Source organism: Sinohyriopsis cumingii, chromosome 7 (assembly GCF_028554795.1).
Source record: "Sinohyriopsis cumingii isolate HCF-2022 chromosome 7, ASM2855479v2, whole genome shotgun sequence".
Taxonomy (NCBI): Eukaryota; Metazoa; Mollusca; class Bivalvia; order Unionida; family Unionidae; genus Sinohyriopsis; species Sinohyriopsis cumingii.
In genome coordinates, this window is record NC_142967.1 from 18,933,699 (window position 1) to 18,954,417 (window position 20,719).

Genomic DNA, 20,719 nt, shown 5'->3' on the forward strand with positions numbered 1-20,719 from the left:
GGCCATTCTCCTGTCTGCCATATCTTGTTGCAGATTGTTGTCAGGACTGTGACTATCTCTTCTCGTTTTGCTTGAATGAGCTCTGCTGGTATGTTGTCAATGCCAGCTGACTTTCCTTTCTTTAGTGACTTAACTGAAATTTCTACTTCTTCACGAAAAATGGGGTTATCATCAATTTCTTCTGCCTAAGGGCAATTTAGTACTGCTGTGTCTCCTTGGGTTTTATGATTGTACAATTCTGAGCAGCATTCTGTCCATCGCTTGAGGATCTCTTGATTTTCTGTGAGGTATTTTCCTGATTTGTCTTGGATGGTGGTCACAGTTTTCCCTTGTTGATGGGTTGTGAGTACTTTCACCAGTTGATATGCAATTTTGCTATCATTTCTATTCAGACTGTCTTCAATTTTGCAACAATGTCTTTCTACCCAGGATTCATTTGCCTTTTTTATGTTTTTCCTGATCATGTTGTTTATCGCTCTGTATTTTCTACTTCCTTCATGATCTCCTTTTCCCTTTATCAGTTTCTCTTCTTTTGTCGGATAGTCGAAGGACATCTATTGTGACCCAAGGTTTCTTTGTTAGATGATATTTGCCAATGATCTCGCTAGCTGTGGTAGTCACAGCTGTGTTGAATGTGGTTCTTAAGGACTCGAGGTCGGTGTCTTGGCTGTCCAGGGCTATCAAAGGTGCAAATTTACCGCCTATCATTGCTTGGAGGGCTTCTGAGACTTTTGGATCTTTCAAGTTTTCAAGGTCAAATTTAATTCATGGTTGGTTAGACCTTTTGATCATTTTCAGGTGGAGGCGAAATGTTGTCATTAATAAATCATGGTCACTTCCAATATCTGCTCCTAGAAAACGTCGTGTTCTTGCGATATTCAGTCGTGTGCAGAATCGTTTTTTCACCAAGATGTAGTCAGTCTGGTCGTGGTGTTGTCCATATGTACTGTGCCAGGTCCATCTTCTAGATTCTTTGTGAGGGCCGAATGTGTTGGCTAGCACAAGATTGTTGTAGGCATCAAACACCAAGAGCCTGAGTCCTCTTTCATTTCTTTCTGCATTGCAGAAGGGTCCACATGTGCCTTGCCAGTTTGTCTGTGAATCAACTCCAATCTTTGCATTCCAGTCTCCCTGTACAAACATAATGTCCTTCTTGGGTGAATTGTCACTGATATCTTGCAGTTGGTTGTACAATGTATCCAATTCGTTGTCATCATACTTAGATGTGGGTTCATAGGCCTGTATGACTGTGATGCTGAAGGGAGTCGCCCTCAGTAATGATCCTGCTTGATACTGAGCAGTAACCCATAATGCTGTTCACAATGCCCATGTGGACAAGAAATCGTACACCACGGTTGTGTCTGTCTTCTCTTCCGCTGAAGTAGAGCTTATGCCCTTCATCTGTTTTTATTTCGCCAAAGTTTTTCCAGCGCACTTCGCAGAGACCAGTCATGTTCCAGTTGTACCTCTCCAACTCATGTGTAAGTTCTTTCATTGTTCTTGCGTTCCAAGTACCGATGATGATATTGTCACTCCCAGGATCTTGGTAGTGGGGGCATCAGTAGCATACTAATCACCTCCATCCTGGTGTGCAGCGGAAGGTGTGGTCATTGTTGACCCGGGCTGCGACCGATCCGGTATGGAAGAATTTTTAGTTGTCTTCATGTGGTGTGTCAAGGGCAAGATACAGCCTGGCGGAGCCCATTACTCTCCAGACTGAATGCCCACAGCCGAAATCCACTGATATAGCGTGGCACGCCCTTGACCTGAGCACATGGTCGTTGAGCTCATCTTGGGGCATTTTCCGCCCTGGCCGTTGACTTCATCGAGGAAGACTTCCGCCCAGTAATGCTGTGCTATCATCACACTATTTTACCCATAGTTGGAAGCGTCTTATTCCATCCCATACGGATCCAATGGACCTATACCACTGCACTACCACTGTTTGTTTTAGTCACGTCAAAACATGTACTGATTCTTCCAAAATGAATATAACAGGATAAGGTCTGTCTGCGTGAGAAACCCGCTCAAAATTAAACTATCTTAGTTCTTATTGGATACCGGTGGTCTCTTTGAAAACTGCCTATGGGTAGTAAAACTGACATGTTACAATGTCGGGTTTTCCGGTCTCTAAACCTAAGCCGACAGTTGACATCACTGGCTGATGGCAAAAAAACCCAGTGTTTTTACAACCATGGCAAGGATCTCTTTGAATTAACCGCGAATCTGACTGTGAGAATAAAATCCGGAATTTATTCACATAAAATTTTGCTCCGTCATGCGAATATATGTGGTTACACGCGATATGAATAGAACGAAATCCTGACGAGGCTACACTTTAGCTACGGACACGAATATACAGCACGATATTCAATAATTCCACAGATCAACAGTTTCGGCACTCCTGCGCATGAAATCTGCTCCGACGTTCTAGGTGACCTTAACGTATCTGATCTGCAGTCGGTACTGCTGTAAGAACAGCGACCACCTGATATGGCGTCCATTCGGTAGCTTCGCTTATGCGAGATAAGCGAGTGGCTGATGATTGGTCTCCGATATAAACTTCCGCCCATACAAATAATTCTCGAACTATTATATACCAAACACGATTCCCGTGCATTCCCTGTCCGATACGGAGTAGTTCTTCTCGGCCGCGGACAGTTTCCGACTGCCATATGAAACTGGAAAACGTATCCCATCATGTTCCTGCAGTAACACTGCTCCAAGACCCGTATTACACACGTCGGTGCGTGATACAAATTCTTTGGACAAATGTGGTAAACGGACAACAGCGTCAGTCTATTTTTCAAAGTTTGGAAGGCATGCTCACATGTATCCGTCCCAAAGACCTTGTTCGGGGCCCGTTTCCTGGGAAGATCAGACAACGGTTGCTCAATCGCGCTGAAATTGGCCACATACCTCCTGTAGTAACCAGCCAATCCAAGGAATGATTCACCCCGGTCTTCGTTGTGGGTTTCTCAGCTGCCTTGCCTTAGACTTCTCTGGTAGCTCCGTAAGTACATCAGAATACTCTGTCAGCAACGTCTCTATCTCCTCCACGTCTGAGAGTGTCTCAGCCTTAGTTAATGGACAGTTCGGAACGGTGTTCCTGTTTTTCGGGTCGCCTTCGGTGACGATCGTTCAAACAACAAAATCGCTAGTTGGTTCTCGTCTTCTATATTTTTTAAAGGTATTGTCGTGGTACAGTTTCTCCTTAGTTCGTAGCAGTATCCGGTAGGTTTGTCCCCAAACCTTCTCGGTTACGACGTACGGCCCTCTCCACGGAACTTGTAGTTTGCTGTGTTCTCGATACAATAGGAGCAACACCTTGTCGCCTACCTCATACTTGCGTGCTTTAGCGCGTTTCTCGTTGTATCTCGCCTGACAAGATTTCACTTGCTTGAGATTCTCGTTTGCTAACGTACAAACTTCGCGTACTGTACCTCAATTACCTCCCCTGTATTGTCCTCTGGCTTCACATACCTCTTATCGACAAGGGCGGGATAACTTCACCTAGTGTCGTACAAGATAGTGGCGGTTCAAATTTTCTCACACAACGTGACAATTATGTATGCATGAACCAGTTCCATAAAAGGTTTAAGGCAATATAAGCAAAGGAAAACAATTTCAACCCTGTTTTGTATATTTGATTTAATTATATCTGATTTAATATATATTTATTTCAATTTAATTAATTGTCAGTTTTAAAGTTTTTTTTATTATTTTGTGTTACTTGCTATTGTAATGTAAATTTATTCACTGGAGTTGATACTTTTTCCAGAAAATAGTTTGACCATGACTGTTTTAGTAAACAACAGGTATTGGTCTAGATCCTGACCATGATTCAAACTTAGTACCAACCACGTAAATAAGTTCTATTTTTATTTTAAAATTATTAGTTGTTATCGAGGTCATGATGGGTCTACCTGTTTAAGATGTAAAAAATTTGTTAAAATTTTATTTCTTAGAGTAAAATAATTGGTTTTCGTCAGGGCCATACTGGGTGTTCATGATCTTTAACAAGTACATAATTTATACGAGGCGCTGGGACATGATCACGTGACCCCTTTTACATTTTAGAATACGATATAACCTTTGTTTTGGAGAGATATTCTCAGTGTTAAATAGGCTGTTGCACTGGAAGTTGCATGTCGTGCTTTTTGGACTTATTTCAGATTACTCGGATTCAAAACGATTCTTTTTTTCCTGGAAAATACGTGTGCTCATATGAAATTCCTGAGCAAAGACAGCTCGTATAAAAGTTTATTCAGATTTCCAAAACTGGAGTGATTTTTCTTGTTTCTACAAGGAACACTTCCTCGGGACTCCAACTTGAAATCATTAGAACATTTTCTTATTAGGACTTCTAAAATTGTATTCGTAGATTATTCTTAGATTATTGTTGGATTTGATTCTTAAAACCGTAAGTTCATATTTTTTTCGTTTTTACAGAATTTTCCAGGGAAGTAAATTATTGTATTTTTTCGAAGCTTGTTGTTTTCACTCTTTCTTGTGGTACTGTTTATTCGAGCCTAAACAAGTAACATAAGAAACCCCCAAAACAGACGAAACCCTTGATTCTTTCTTAAGCGTGCTATGTGTAGCTTTCCCACCAACATGGACTTGACATAAATCATTTTCACACATGGAAGACACCTCTTTAAAATGGGATTCTGCTCCGTTGTCCATGTGGCCTGTGCGCCAACATGGATGCGGGAGGTCGCGGGTTCGAACCCCAACCGAGTCATACCGAAGACATAAAAATGAAACTTACAGCTGCCTCACTAGGCACTCAGCATTAGGAGGATATTATTATGACTAGTCTGTCTGGTGTCAGGATAATGTGCCTGGGTGGGACATCATGCTACATGTCTGCAGCATGATGCCCCAGTGCTAGACATCACTATAGCCTGCCACGCTGCAGACATCGTAGCGATATGACTGAAAAATAGTTAAAGCTACGTTACAAATCCAAATCACACACACAATGCATAACGGGATCAAAAGGTCAAGGACACATGATTGCAAGAAGGAAGTGTATATCTGCAGAACTACTCTTGACAGTATATGGCCTACACTCAACAAGGAAGACACCATATTCATTTTTTGAGACTTGACAGACACCATCCTATTTTGATGTAAATCGAACAAAAGTCAAGGTCAAAAAGGGATGGAAAAAGCTTTCAATAAATTAACGTGACATGGTGGGGTATGATACACCATTTACAGTACTCTTATTCTGTTTTATCTCACCATAGCAGTGATACGTGCCTATTCCACATATGTATGCTATATCTCGGTTAAGTTTTTCATTGAGGTTATTTCAAGCACTGTTGTGAGGCACCCATGTTTAATTAATTGATTTTGAGATTATTATTTTTTTTTTACACCTTTGCAGCTCTTTTGCAGTTACTCCTGTTGATGGACTTGTCAGCCTAAGCAAACCCATCTCTTTGATATATCAGTTTGCAAAATGAATGCCAATCCATCATCCAATATGGCCACCATTACTAAAAGTGGAAGAACATAAAAACCTTTAAAAACTGCTAAACAGACTTTGTCCAAATTATACCAAAATCATTCTGGCCTGCAGGTCTTTTAACGATATATAAATGTTGCCAATGTACAATCAAATATGGCTACCATTACTAAAAACAAATAAAAACAACAAAATTATACAACTCATAGGAAAATGACATAACTTGACCAATTGAACAAAAATAATCCTTGCATAAAGACCTTTCAAGTTTGTACAAACGAGTTAAATTTACCATAAAAACTGCCACCATTACTAAAAATATTAGAAAAACAAAAATTAATCACTTCTATAAATTTCTCAGCAAATTTTAAAGCATGTATTCTGATATTAATTATGGGCTTTAAATATGTCTCCATTACTAAAAATATAAAATGCTTTCAATGACATCTTAAAAACCGCAACAGAATTTGACCAGATTTATCAGAAAGAATTCCTACTTGAAACCATTTCATGCTTGTACAAATGATGCTGATCGGTCGCCAAATATGGCCATCACAGAGAAGAAGAAAGAAAAAATTAAATTAAAAAAAAAAACAAACTCAAACGAATATGACAACTTTGACAAGAAGTGCTCTGGCATAGGTTCCTTTTAATATTGGGGAAATGAATGCTGATGTGCTAGCAAATGTGGATGAAGATATTATATCGGGTTCTTATTGACGAGAGAGAATCATTCACTCTGAAACGCGTAAGTCTTTCAAATCGAGCAATACGTTAACATTTATCTTACAATTACATTTTTGAGTTTTATAAAGAAGAACTCTTGCTCCGCTTATAATCCGTATATTTTTTAAAAAGCTTATTTTTCGAGCACAATTTGCTGATACTGCTCATCACTTCATGGCTGTACAGGATTCCATATGAAACATTCGATAAATTATTATATACTTGCCTTTTATATTAAAATGCATTCTGCATTAACGCCATAGAGTATTAATGTATTACGTACCGGCTCTGTAATCGATGGTTTTATAATTTGCATTCGCTGACGAATTTGTCCCATTTTTATGGAGAGTCGTTATAATTTGTAGAGCCCTCAAGTAGGATGCTTAATCATAAATTTCATAAAATACTGAAAAGTAATTTTTAGAACAAGTTCTCAAAAAAGGATTTCTATTGTATTGGCGGCCATATTTTATGGTTACTATGCATCACTTGTACAAATCAGAAAGACCTTATGATATGTATATTTAATCTGTATTACTTGCTAGCTTTTTGTTAATGATTATATGTTATGTAAATCTGTACTTTGTAATTGACCTTGTCCAAAATCAAGTTATGTTGCACCTGAAAAGTAACATTTATTTTATAAGCAACATAATGCATAGCTAATATTTTTCTGTCATTGTGGATTAAATGTTCAGATCATTATTAGTAGTCAGTATTTTACTTACTTCAATTTGATTAAAGATACAGTCTTGATTCTGACATCAGAAACTTCCAGAATGGAAATTTCCTATTAGTTGACAGAATATTTTCAGAAAGGTAGCTTTAACAATTTTTCAGTCCTATGGCTACGATGTCTCTTGTATGGCAGGTTATAGACAAGTCTAGCACTGGGGCATCATGCCGCAGACATGTAGCATGTTGTCCCACCCAGTCACATTATCCTGACACCAGGCCGACCAGTCCTAACACTAACCTCTTAATACTGAGCGCCTAACGAGGCAGCTGTTAGTACCATTTGTATAAGTTTTTTGTACTGGTCATGCCGAGGCGGACGTTCTAACCACCAGGCCACCGGAATGGTCTTCAGAAAATGGTAATTGTGATCTAAAGCATGTCGAGGGGTATATAATTTTGTTTGCATTGGGATTACTCATTACTGACTTAACATCTGAAGCAGAATCAGTTTTATTGTTGTGTTCAGTTCTTAATTTGGTTGAATGTATTAATTCAGATTACTATTCACTGGAATTACAAAGCTACATAATATTATTAGAATAAACATTATTCTGGAACTAAAGTGAATTCATACAAAAACATTTTGGATTATATTATTGTGATACATCAAAAGACTGTTAGCACATCTCCACACTCAAGGCCTTTGGCACATTAACAAGGCGAGACTACAGGCACAACAACACATTCCATATAGAAATTTATTTAGAATACCACTGGAATTCAATTGGAACTTCATACATTTGGACTTGTGATAGAACTTTTAGGACTATTTGGGATTTAATTTACAATGCTGTAAGTTCTTTTTAAATTTTCACTTTGTATTCTAGGGAATTAAATTATTAGCTTAATTTTTCAAACCTTGCTGGTTTTCGATCATTTCTGTCACTTAGTTTAAGACCATGGGGTTGTAACACTTCATTCTCGGGTACTTTTTGTCTGATTTGGTCAAACCATGTTGAGCGATTTATAAGAAAAGTAATCTGTTTTGGTTGTGTGTGCGTTTAGTAACGGCAGGAATATTTGATCGCGATCGGCTATCATTTGGGTGAAAGTTAAAGTCCTTTATGCATGAGTGCGTGTCGCTAACCTTGGTTATATTCTGTAAAGCGCTTTCATTACAAAGTTTTTTTTTTATTAAAAAAAAAATATTTTTTAGTAGTGGTGACCATAATTTATCGGTGAATTGATGTCTTTTGTATAAATCTGAATCCACATTAAACTTGGTTGTTCTCTGTCAAAGTAGGCCCGATTCTGTTGAGCGGTTTTTGACAACGGAGCAAGCTAGTTCTTGCACGCAATATGTAACATGATCACATCAATTTGTATTCGTATCCAACTCTGAGTGGCAGGATTGCATTCACTCTTTGTTGACAAGAGATATAATTGCATGAGTTAATAAAACTAATGAAAATTTTCGATTCTCTGATTGACTAAGAGTTTCATCTGACCCTTAACGCTCCATTTTCGATAATTTTACATTTTTGTTGGAGTGTGGGGTCCATACACCTCAACATGAATGTACTAATATGAACAAAATTAGATGGAAAGCGTCCGATGAAACTCGGACTATGATTTACTGAAATATTGTTAAAACATTCTTATTTGACTACATCAAAAGAAATGCGTGAAATTTTCTCACGTTTTTTTAATAATCGAGTTTTTTTCTTCTTCTTACTACTGCCCTTCACATTTCCCACCAGTTTTGCTGGCCACTGTGCCGTGACGTCATCTAGTTCAATCGTGAACGCTCTAATAGAAGAGTTTTCGTTCTTTTCTTTTTAACGGCTGCCGCGAAGGAGTGTCATCTTCGAAAACCCGTTGCACCAGCCTTACCAGTATACTGCCTGTCAAATTTAGGCAACTTCTGTTAAGAAGGTTAAGAATGATTAAAGCATTGAGGACGATTTTTGTTGCTGTATGTATCCTTCTCAGTTTCTGTATCTTAATATTATTGGAAGACACAAATGAAGTCCGGGTTATTCTAGTTACGATCAATAAAACCCTACATCACAAGAACCATCTATTGATGTCAGCAATGTTGAAAGGCCTCCAAGTCATGATGCTGTCAACGCAGTTTGGTTGAAATTGGTTGTGGTTTTTGACAAAGTTAAAAATAAGTAATTGCAAACAGATGAACGCATACGGCATTACCATTCGCTAAGATGTATAGGCAACTGAGCCAATAGTCCATTTAATAACGTTACAACTGTTGAACCCTGAATGTAAATACGATATCTCTCTCAAACCGGTGCAAGCTCGACATTGTGATTGTAATATTTCCGACTTTTGCAAGTAGTTGTTGATAGGTTTTTAAGGGTACTATGCTAAGAACACGAGAGCTAAGTGGCTTTCCAAAATCCGTCCAATATATAGTGTACAGGTATACAGAATAACAAAAATGATTTAAAAACATGTAAAAACAGAATATGATCCTGTGTTCAGAAATTTCATACACATGTATATAAATCTTGTTAGTGGTGTACTCTAAAGGAGCTAAGCTAATTCATTTGACGGTGCAAGTAAACGTGTTAATACTGAAGTAGATTGTGGGTTGGTCTGAGGTACTTGTAGCGAATGCTTATCTATACATGCTGGCTTGTGTAAGTATACAAGTGTTTTAAAAATTCACCGAGTCTTCGTTAAAGGTAATGACAGAACAGGGATAAACAATACAAACAATAAGTACAATTTCTCCTCTTGCTCAAGGTCAATACCATCTAGGTAGATTGCCCTTTTATCTGAGAGTTCAAAGCAATTATAAGCAACATGGAAACTTTTCAAACCATATTTCCAATAGGCATAGTCTTAATACAATAAGCGAATCCGAGGCTTTCTTTGTGGTTTTTGTTTGTTTTGTAATTGCTTTCAATGAGACCCCATGAGAGTCGAAGGAGCAAAGACTAATTATAAACTAGTTTTGCGCTGTTCGTTGTCAGGTTTTGCATTGATGTTATTCAATCCATGATACACGCGATCTCCTGCTTGATCGTCTGCAATTAAGATGATTGTTACTCTCTCTCTCTCTCTCTCTCTGTTGTTGTAGGGTTTAACGCCATTTTTCAGCACACGAGAAGCTATACATGGCGGCCAGTATAAATGGTGGAGAAAGAACCCGGGAAAACCCCTGAAAGAACCAACGACCCATGAGAAGCTACTAACAAGCTTTCTCGAATACACACATTGGCAGAACCCGAGTAAGAGTCGAACCCACGCACACAGAGGCGAGATGGCAATGATCAGTAACGGTGATGTGCCCCGAAGACATTGTTGAAATGTAAGCATAATAATACATGATTGATACAATTACATCCTGACGGTGATAACTGCCTCCTTAAAGTATGCATGGTCGTGAAAGAAAACAAACTACAAATAGGGATGCCATACACGCTGGGTTAAAAAATTCTTCAAAAGGAGAAAGTCTTAAAAAAAATAGTTTGATAATGGAAAATAGTTTTACAAAAAATATATGATTTGTTGGAAACGAGGAACATTTTGTAATTTTGAATTTATGTAGATTTACTCTCGGAAGGTGAGGTCTACATGAAGCAGATCAACTAAGCAAAGGAAATACAGACGTGTATAAATGTACCCATACTGAGCACGATTACAACCCTCTTACGCTTCTTAGTGGCATGTTTACTCTTTGGATCAAAAATTAAAGTAAGAATTCTAATAATGTAAAAACAAATTAAATAATATGTTCTGCAGATAAAGAAAAAATAAACCGTGTGTACTGGACTCTTAATCAACCAACTCATCACACTAAATCAAATAAAAATTCTACTAAATCTCCAAGCTATTTTTATTTTGCCAGCAAATAGCAAAAAATAAAAAAAATAAAAACACACAAGAAAATGATTTACCTTGAGTATGAGATTGACGCGGACCACCATCGTCACCACAAGTTACAGCATCCTTTACCAAATTTGGTATAAATAGAACAAATGATGATATTGTCACTGGGATAGCCACATCTATAGCAGCCATTATTGCACCATTTTCTTTGAATAATTTTTTTATCTTTTACCTAACAGCAATTTTCAAACACTTTCAGCTGAATTTCCACAATAATTGATATTGCTTAACGACAGTTAGATATCCACCTATTTGAAATTCTTTATTTTCAACACTTTCCAACTCTTCTTTCACTGCTGCGTTTTCTGTTGGGTCTATGTCTTAGCTGATGCCACGTCTTAGCTCTTCTGTATTTTTTTAAATACGTTTAAACATAAATTTTTATGTATTATATTGTTGAATTTACAATTTGTACAGCATTTACATGCGTCTTTTTCCCTTTGTATATTGAATAATCTGTTTAATGCATGTGGATGTTTACTTACTTTATCTACTTTAAATTTTTGTCGTAGCAATCTTCTATTATAACCTTTGCCTCTAATACCTGCTGTAGATATGTTCTATTGACAACCGATCTTTTTCGGAGAAGTGCACCGTCTGTACAACTTCTCTGGTTATGCTACGCGATTTTGATTGTGTTTCTCCTATTTGTTTTCTTTATTTGTAACGTGGTAAAAACATTACCTTAATAAGCACGGTTCGCAAATAAGCGTCCTTTTATGCCTAAAGATTTTACAATTTTATTTTCTTAGTTCATATACAAAGAAAGAATCTCTAACACTTCTTACAAGTGCACTTGTTTTTAGTATCTACTTTCAACTTCTTTTCGTAATATGTACATTTAATGATCCAAACCTTTTCAGTGCTATGCAAAGTTCACAATCTTTATCTGCGAATGCATTGTTAGCATTTTTGTCGATACATTCGTTAGTAATATTGCAAATGTCAGAAATAGCACAGCCTTTTAGGATTTTGATTAAGTCGAGATTGTAAATGGGTTGCAAAAGATTATATTGTCGGGCTAAATGTGTTTCAATGTTTTCGAGTGATCGAGGATATTCTTAGTCATCCCGGATGTAATCTTCAGGACTTTTCATGCTCGTTATTTTTTAAATTATTTTTTTTTTTTAAATATTCAGCGCCACTGGTCAGTCTTAGGTTATTTAAGTGACTGAGAAAACGCTGGTAAAAACGGAAGAGGAACATATAAAAACATATAAGAGATCTTTATAAGGCTAAAGTTACTAAAATTTCCAAATCACTGTCGGATGTAATAATGTACAATGTAACATCCTAAACTAGCAAATTTGGACAATTTACAAAATGTGATGAAAGATGAAATCGAATGGATTTAAACACTTCATCTGAAAAGGTTATTCAGATATTTTTCACGCAGAAACGCTGCAGGAAGTACTGCATCCTGACAGGCTGATTCAAGACACTCCTTGATTAACTGAAAAAGAGCTGGATGTGCAACGATTGGCAGCACGCGAAAACTTGTTTTTGTACCCTTCCTCTCAATGAGCAGCAGAGAGGGTGAACAGACCATAGAATTCCGACAAAACAAATAAAACAAACAAAATAAATCATCTCGTAGAAAGGTCCAGATTTTTACAAATGAACCTTTCCACGAGATGTTTTATTTCTGTAATGGCCGATTATACTAATAAAACCTTAATTCGAAATAGTAGCTGAAAAAATAAAGTACTCTACGTGTTTATTTATTCTTGTTTATTTTTTTGACGACCAACGTTGGTAGGCACCCTCTCTGCTGCTATTAATTTACCACCATTGAATATTTCTCAACGCGTTCTCGCTGTCGTTTCTCCTCATCTTTATTTGTTTTATCTTTCAAGTTCTGATGTGGTTCTTTCTTTTTTTGTAATATATCATCAAACTTCTGTATCGATTTTTTGCAAATCTGATATAATCCTCTAACGCCGTTGTTTTCAACACATCTTCGTGGACCAGCATGAGGGTTTTTCTTTATGTTTCTTGCAATATTCTCCACGACATTTGTTAGTGGTTCCCTGACGCAGCCACGTACAATTAATGATTTTATCATCCAAATATTTTATCAAGTCCAATACGATATCTTGTTCTAGGATCGTGCAAATTTATTGTTATAAACCCGTGCGGAGTAGTTTGCGCTCGTGAAAAGAAGTTTCTGAATTTAATTATATCCATATCTCCGCTGCACCAGGTTTGATGAATATTTCGCAACGTGTGTGTGTCTACGCCATTAAACACAACTAAAATATTACAGTTATCTCTGATCACTTTTGGTATTTGTGTGTATCGTTGAGTAACATAGATCACATCTGTATTTTTGTGTCTACCACGGGAAAATATTCTGGCTGGATTTGACTGTTTATCTAGCATCACATCGTCGTATACAACTAAATTATTAATAAATCCGTCTAAAACATCAACGGACGGTGCTTCATCAATATCTGTTATAAACTCTATAACATCATTATTTTCGTCCAGTAATCGCGCGTTTTCGTTAAAATCTTTAAGTACTTCATAACATCGTTGATCATCAGCGGATGGTGCTACCAAATACAACTTATCCCATTTCAACCATCTCATTATCAGATTAAGTAATAATTGCGTCTTACCCGATCCAGATGGTCCCATGATAATCATTCTGATGGAATTCGGTAGTGCAGGATGGTGCTTAACTGGCTCTCGCTGCCGAGTTGCTGAGAAATCAATTATATCCATATATGTTATAACATGAATCTATATTGTTTACGCTGTAAAGTTAAAACTCCAACCACTGATTTAGCTACGGTTATAACAAAAAATAAAAAAATAGCGTATGGTGGAAAATGTTCCGTATGCGGTAGAAAGATATTTTCGTTTTTACCTAATAGGCGCGGTGGTGATATTGCTAATTTGATGTCAAAGTTTCCAGGTGCTCCATGGGCTAAATACAGCGGAGAAAAACATTTACCAGGATATAATTATTGCGGTCCTGGTACTCGACTCGATATCAGGCTTGATAATCAGGATCAACCAAAACCAGGCGAGGAACCAATAAATGCTATTGATCGAGCTTGTCATGTTCATGATGTAGCTTATAAGAGTAAAAATCTACAAGATAGGCATATTGCAGATGTGAAATTAATTCATGCACTAAATTCTATAAAAAATAAAAATATCAGAGAATCATTAGCTAATTGGTTAGTAAGATCTGCGATGAAAAGTAAATTAGCGCTAGGGGCTGGTAATATATAATGGAATCGATTTATTATTCACCAACTGGATACTGGAAGGGTAAAGCAGCAATTAGTAAGCTTGCTGATGCAGCAGCGGTTAAACATTCTACTGCTAGCGCGTGGTTGTCCAGGCAGGCAATATGGCAAATTTATCTACCACGTCCTAAACAAATTAAGTACGCGTATTTCGATGTCAGTGTTCCCAATGAAGTTCATCAAGCTGATATTCTGTTTTTACCGCATGATACTGTGCGTGGAAAAACGTACAAGTACGCGTTAACTGTCATTGACGTTGCAAGTAGATACAAAGAAGCAGAACCGTTAGCGACCAAAACAGCTGCTGAAGTAGCCGACGCATTTGAACGAATTTATCAACGAGGTGGTCTGCGATGACCGCAGCTGCTACAGGTTGATCCTGGCAAGGAATTTCTTGGTCCAGTATCATCGTTGATGAAACAACATAATACCAAAATACGACGAGGGCATACTGCAATTCATCGTGATCAGGCAATTGTTGAGCGATTTAATCGAACACTCGCTGAGCGGTTATTTGGATATCAATACGCGAAGGAATTTATTCAGGATAAAAGATCTCGCGAATGGGTTGCAAGATTACCAAACGTGATAGCTGCGCTAAATAGCGAGATCACACGAACAACCAACATGAAACCCATTAGCGCGGTCAAAAAAAAAATATACCAACACAACGAAAAGATATTGAAAAACAAAAAATATTGGGTGATGTTACAGTTAGATATTTATATGAGCCCGGCGAACTTGAAGGTGGTAGCGCGAGAGCGACTGATCCTATTTGGAGTGTTACCACACACAAAATATCTACCGTGACAAGATCCTCAGGTAGACCCGCAATCTACAGATTAGATTCGGCTGCTCCTCAACGCGGATTTGTACGTGAACAATTACAAGTAATCCCCACGGATACACAATTACCGCCAAAATCACATAACTAGCACTAGCGCTAGTGCCAGCACCCCGACGTCGATTACACTCAAGACAGGTCAACATGGTATTTTCTCGTATATGACCGCGACTATTATCTTTTCTGTCTACGGTAAATTGTCTTGAATCATTACTCAAATACCGCCATGACATTATACAATTGCAACTGGCGCAATGATTATTCTGCTGCTGTTTTAACTCAATAATAAATTCAACATCATGATCGAAGTCACGTTTATTTTTTTTGCCAGATTGTTTGTATCCGATTAATTTTTTTCTTATTATATCATCATCGATGATGTTAAATTTATCAACGATTTCAGGAATTATAATTCTACGTAATTGAGATATTTTTCTGACCCTCGATACCGCTAAATAAACTAAATTTGACCACTCGATGTGATCGTCTACAATCCAGACTCGTGTATCAGAAATAGTTAATCCCTGAGATGAGTGGATCGTCATGGCGTATCCCAACACCCATGGAGATTTGTCAGCATGTAATGCATCTTCAACCACACTGATATCAACGGCGACAATATCATTTAATACGAGATTTTGTTTCCTTGACTCTGTCTGTCCTGGAATATCAACATTAATATTCTGTTTTCGTGTATCTGATGGTCTATAACACAACGGTACGGGTAATTCTGAATATTTTTCTTTATGTAGTTGAAATAACTGCTGTTGTAAATCGTCTCTGATTATTTTTCTACTTGCTACGATCAAATCGGTGGGTCTCCATAAATTTAAAAAATCACTCATTGAGGTCTCTGAGATCACTCCACGTATTATTTCACACTGAATTTTGTTTGATTGCAATCTGATTAATTTTTTAAACTCCTTTAAATTTGCATCGAGAGCTCTATGATCATCATCTATTTCTTCATAATAATCAACGAAATTTTTTAACCAATCATGTGGAGACGGTCCAACAAAAGGCGGCGGTTGACCATGATCGCCACACATTATTATAGCGGTATTTTTCGTCAACAACCAATCAAGAAACATTTTTAATGTATCCAACGACACCGTACATATCTCGTCCCAAATAATTATTTTAGGTATATATTTTTCTCCCATCCGTTCAGGAGTCCATGCATCCCCACGCCACCGAAAGAAACTATGATACGTGCACGATTGTACTTGCCGTTGTTTCATCTCACTTGCGAGTCTATGTGTGGGTGTCAGCACGATAATATCTGAATTTCTAAAAACATTAATCGCTCGAGTCGTTTTGCCGCATCCACCAGGTCCATTGAGATATACTGTCTTATATCTAGTTATTGGATCACTCAACGATGGCGCTTTCGACATTTCTGATATTTTATTACCCTTACGATAAAAATCTCTCATTGGAACATCTGCCGATTCTGTGTAATTGTGTAATAGTTCTTTTTTTATTCTCCACGAACCCCATCGTTCATCATCACTTATAAATTTCATAACAGGTTCTAAATATTTACTTGAAATATAAAGTGAGTCTGTTGCGACTCTGACTGCGGTGTTGGGAAATCTATTAATCATCGATAATAAATTTATGGAAACATAAGCCAACATGGAAGATCTTAGATGAGTATACTGTGGGGAGACGTCATTTATGTAACTAACGATCGTACCCAATTTTGTTCCGTCGGATAAATAAACACTTTCTCGATTTACAAATATATTTTTCGCTGTTGTATCAGCGATTATAAAATCGTACTCGGCATCATCTATAATTAATCGTGCGTGATGTCTTTTATAATCACATGCACCACCTTGAGTAAATTTACCTATAATTTTTCTACCGAGATCTTTTGCGGTTTTGAGTTTATTAGGAATATCATCCTTAAACTCGCTAATAACTTCAGAATCTGACATGGGCAACCAAACTTTGGTCTGTGCATGATATGATATAATTGCCTCACTGACCACCAACGATGTTAATATCGCACAATCTAGCATATATCGTAATAAAACTATAGGTGCCCAACGTTTTTCACAAAAATGTCTGCCAAGCCAAACATAACAAATCTTGTGAAGATTTTCGTTAAACTCGAATGATTCAATACAGGCGAATCCAGTCAGATCATATTCAGGTAATGGTCCATTAATTGCCACTCGCGTCATCTCGTTTGTAGGGTGACCAAATCTTTCAAAGTACACAGAACAATCTCCGCATCCCAGAAAACTTCCTGGATAACATGCAACCATATCAACCGAAATAACATCATTGTAATTATATTTGGTATTCCATAATCCGCCATGTCCGTATTCGACGCAACTTGCGCGTACGTCCTCGAGTAAATCAAATCGTGTTGGTTTCCATGAATTTTTTTCTCTAGCAAAATGAGCCGCAACAGATGGAACGGTAAAACAATTAGTTAGTAATTTGTCAGTATTTTCCGCGAAAAACATCTCCGCAAGATTTTTCATCTCGTCATGGAGGGATTCTGTGCGATATATTTCACCATTTGGTATGACAAACTGATCAAATTCACCTTCCTCATTACTTTTAAATAACCATACCGATACAGGATCGTTTTTACTTATTTCGTTAATAAAATCAAACATGCATCCGGGGTAAAATCTAACAGCTCGATCACGTGGAAATATTGTTACTGCGTTAGTCCATGCGTGCGCGTTATGATCGATAATATTTATTGGAGCTCCTTTCGATTTATATTTGGATTCATACAGAATTTCTCCCGTTATTGTCGCTACGGTTATTGGAAATTTTAATAGTTTTCCTAGTTCAGCAACATCTTTTATTGTAGCACCAGTATCCTTAACTGAATCAGCCCACGAGTTTATTTTTTCACGCCTTAAATCAGTTAATCCATTTCCACGCATCGCGTTTGTAAAGTGTTCTATTACTCGTTCGGGTACACAATTTAACCTTGAAAATTTCATCGGCGCTAGTTTATCAACGCTGGGTTTTTTATTTATCTCATAGATTCCATAAATAACCGCTGTTACAGGATACGCTCGCTCATAATATGGTTTGTCAACGCCCGTCAGTAGACCCGGTCTGGAATTTTTACTTAATATGACAGTTTTATTATTACCAAGGACAGGATCATATTTGTCACGGATAATCCAACTACCTGTTTCTGTTAGTACAATAAATTTTACTCTGAAGAAATATTTTTGATTACCCTCGTATTCAGCGATGTAGTTGATGATAGTTGCCGCTCGCTTGTCGTTCATTGTGGCGTCCGTGACAGAGTCGACACTGATTTTAGTCAGTGTTGCGTATAATCTTGAACGTTGACCATGTATGAGATGCACCATCCGTGTAAAATTCCTTCTTGGCGTCGTGAATTTTCGAGATCAAACTTTTATTTTTCGGATCAACCAAATCTCGCACTGGCAAGTCAGAAGATAATCTGTCGAGGTTGAATTTATATTTAACAGGCCTAGTTTGGGATAATCTCTCAAACTCGTTCATATAATTAAAACAAATATTTAAATAAAGAAAATTATATATATACAATGTCTCAATGCAAATGGTTGATGATCGGCTCAGTAAATCGATGCAACAAATCCTGCAGAAAGGAATTTTGCTGGATGCACTCACAAAACATACGACGAGGAAGTCTAGGACCACTACCATGTCTGCGGTGTGGTATTGGAGTGCGAGGAAAAACGGAATTATGTGGAAAGTGCGGCGGAAAACGGTTCAGAGAACTTAAAAGATATTATGACAAAAAAAAAAAATAATGGTGAAAATGCTATAAAATCCGTGGAGGATTATATATCAAGATTTCAGACAAACAATGATTTAAACAAATAATATTATTATAATGGAGCAAAATGAATTTGTCCAACATCCTGTCATAACAAACTATGAATCAAATATTAATGGTATCATCAGACACTGCAAGTTGAAGAGACCAGTTGGTGTTGTTTCTAATACTGGCTATCTTAGATTCACTGTTGGGGGGAAAAGGTATATGTGTCATCGATTTACGTACGAATGTCACAAGGGGTTGATCATAGACGGTCTTGTCATCGATCATATTGACGGGGATCCTCAGAACAACTCCTTATCCAATTTACAAGCTATCTCACACAGCGAGAATAATACACGTGGTAATACTGGAAGATGTAAGACAGTTTCTAGAAGGGTGATCAAGGCCACAAACACAGAAACTGGCGAAGTAATTATATTTCAGTCTATGAACGCGGCTGCGAAATACTTTAATATTCACTCACATTCAGTACAAAAAGTAGCAGAAAATATATGTAAAACCGCTTTCTCGAAAAAATATAAACAGAAAATTACCTTTCAGTATCAATAATTATCATCACCACATTGAATTATATTTATTTATTTTTTTGGTCAAAAAATACTACTTACCTGAAGGGGGGATAACTCCGTTGAGCATATTCATGCAACTGGGTTACTTCCCCTTAACCGTTTTCATTGTGTAATAGTAGATCTGTTGTAGTGATGATGGGTGATTTTTCTTGGGTTTTCCCCCAATTATGGGTTTTCCAGGTTTCTCCACTATATATACTGGCCTCATACGCTGTGTTTGCCCCTAAACTTGCTAGTCTGTGGTGGCAGACTAGGAGTTATGGGGCCGCCTCTAAACTTGCTAGTCTGTGGTGGCAGACTAGGAGTTATGAGGTTGTACTCTTTATATATATCCTTGAACTTGCTAGGTTGCGGTGGCAAACTAGGAGTTATGGGATTTCTTGTGCCTGGTGAACTTGGTAGAATGCGGTGGCAAGCTACGAGTTCTTGGCTGTACTGTCCTTAATTATGTCCTCTAAACTCAGTAGAATGCGGTGGCAATCTGCGAGTTTAATGAGGACTATCTTTACCCCTCTTGGGCCTCTAGACCGTTGTTTGACGGGTTAGGGGCTCTCATAGAGGGTAATATTTCGTGTGCCTGGTGAACTTGGTAGAATGCGGTGGCAATCTGCGAGTTCTTGGCTGTATTCATTTCATAATATATGTTTGTGCTGTCCCGACGAACTCGATAGGGGTTCTATTTTTTTATTTTAAAGATTTATATATTATATAATGAACCATGAAAATATCAGTGATGTAATTGTTGCTATAAAAAAACTAGAAGAAAACAGAATTAATATATCTAATGAACTAAATCCTGAAAAAATAGTTTCTGATTTTGAGACTTTACAAGAACGTAAAAACCAAGGAATACACACACTATCATCTGAATATAAGCTCATGAAACGGATTCAGGCGGCAATGTTTCAGTCGCTAGCTACCGTAGAAGATAATCAGGTGAAGGAATTCGTTCCTCTCTCCGCCGCAGTGGAAAAAATTAGATCGCTATTATCCCACGAGTACGAGGCAAAGAAAACGATTAGTACTCGTATAAGACAATTAAGAAAAATTATGTCAGAGAGTAACTTCGTCCAAAGTAACCCCGTTACTGATGATAATGAAAATGAAAGTTTTGGTAACTGGGGTCCCTGTCAACGTGTAGTGTAAAATGATCAACTTAAAAAAAAATATTTTTTTTTTGCAAGGCCGATTAATTTGTACCAAACACAATTTTGTATCAGTAATAAAATATTTTTTTTTAGTTGATCGAATATCCTCGTGTATAAAAACACTCCATTACATAAAGATCTACGATTTCACATACAGATTTATTACAAGCTCTTCTCCACGTAGGTCAATTAAGCGATTAAGGTGGTCCGTGAGTTTGAAATTTATTCGTGACAAATACTGACTATGTGTGCGTAGATAAACAGGATTGGTTGGTACTTGTAC

General features: G+C 37.4%; 1 protein-coding gene across 1 annotated transcript; it reads right to left on the minus strand.

Moving 5' to 3' along the window:
- Positions 1 to 765: 765 nt before the first annotated feature.
- Positions 766 to 10,930, minus strand: LOC149794814 (protein CFDP2-like). Its single transcript, XM_089966237.1, has 3 exons — positions 10,807 to 10,930; positions 5,446 to 5,510; positions 766 to 1,293 (listed from the first exon to the last, which is right to left on the minus strand). Exons 1-3 carry the CDS (start codon positions 10,928 to 10,930, stop codon positions 766 to 768), a joined length of 717 nt encoding a protein of 238 aa, XP_089822363.1.
- Positions 10,931 to 20,719: the final 9,789 nt, after the last annotated feature.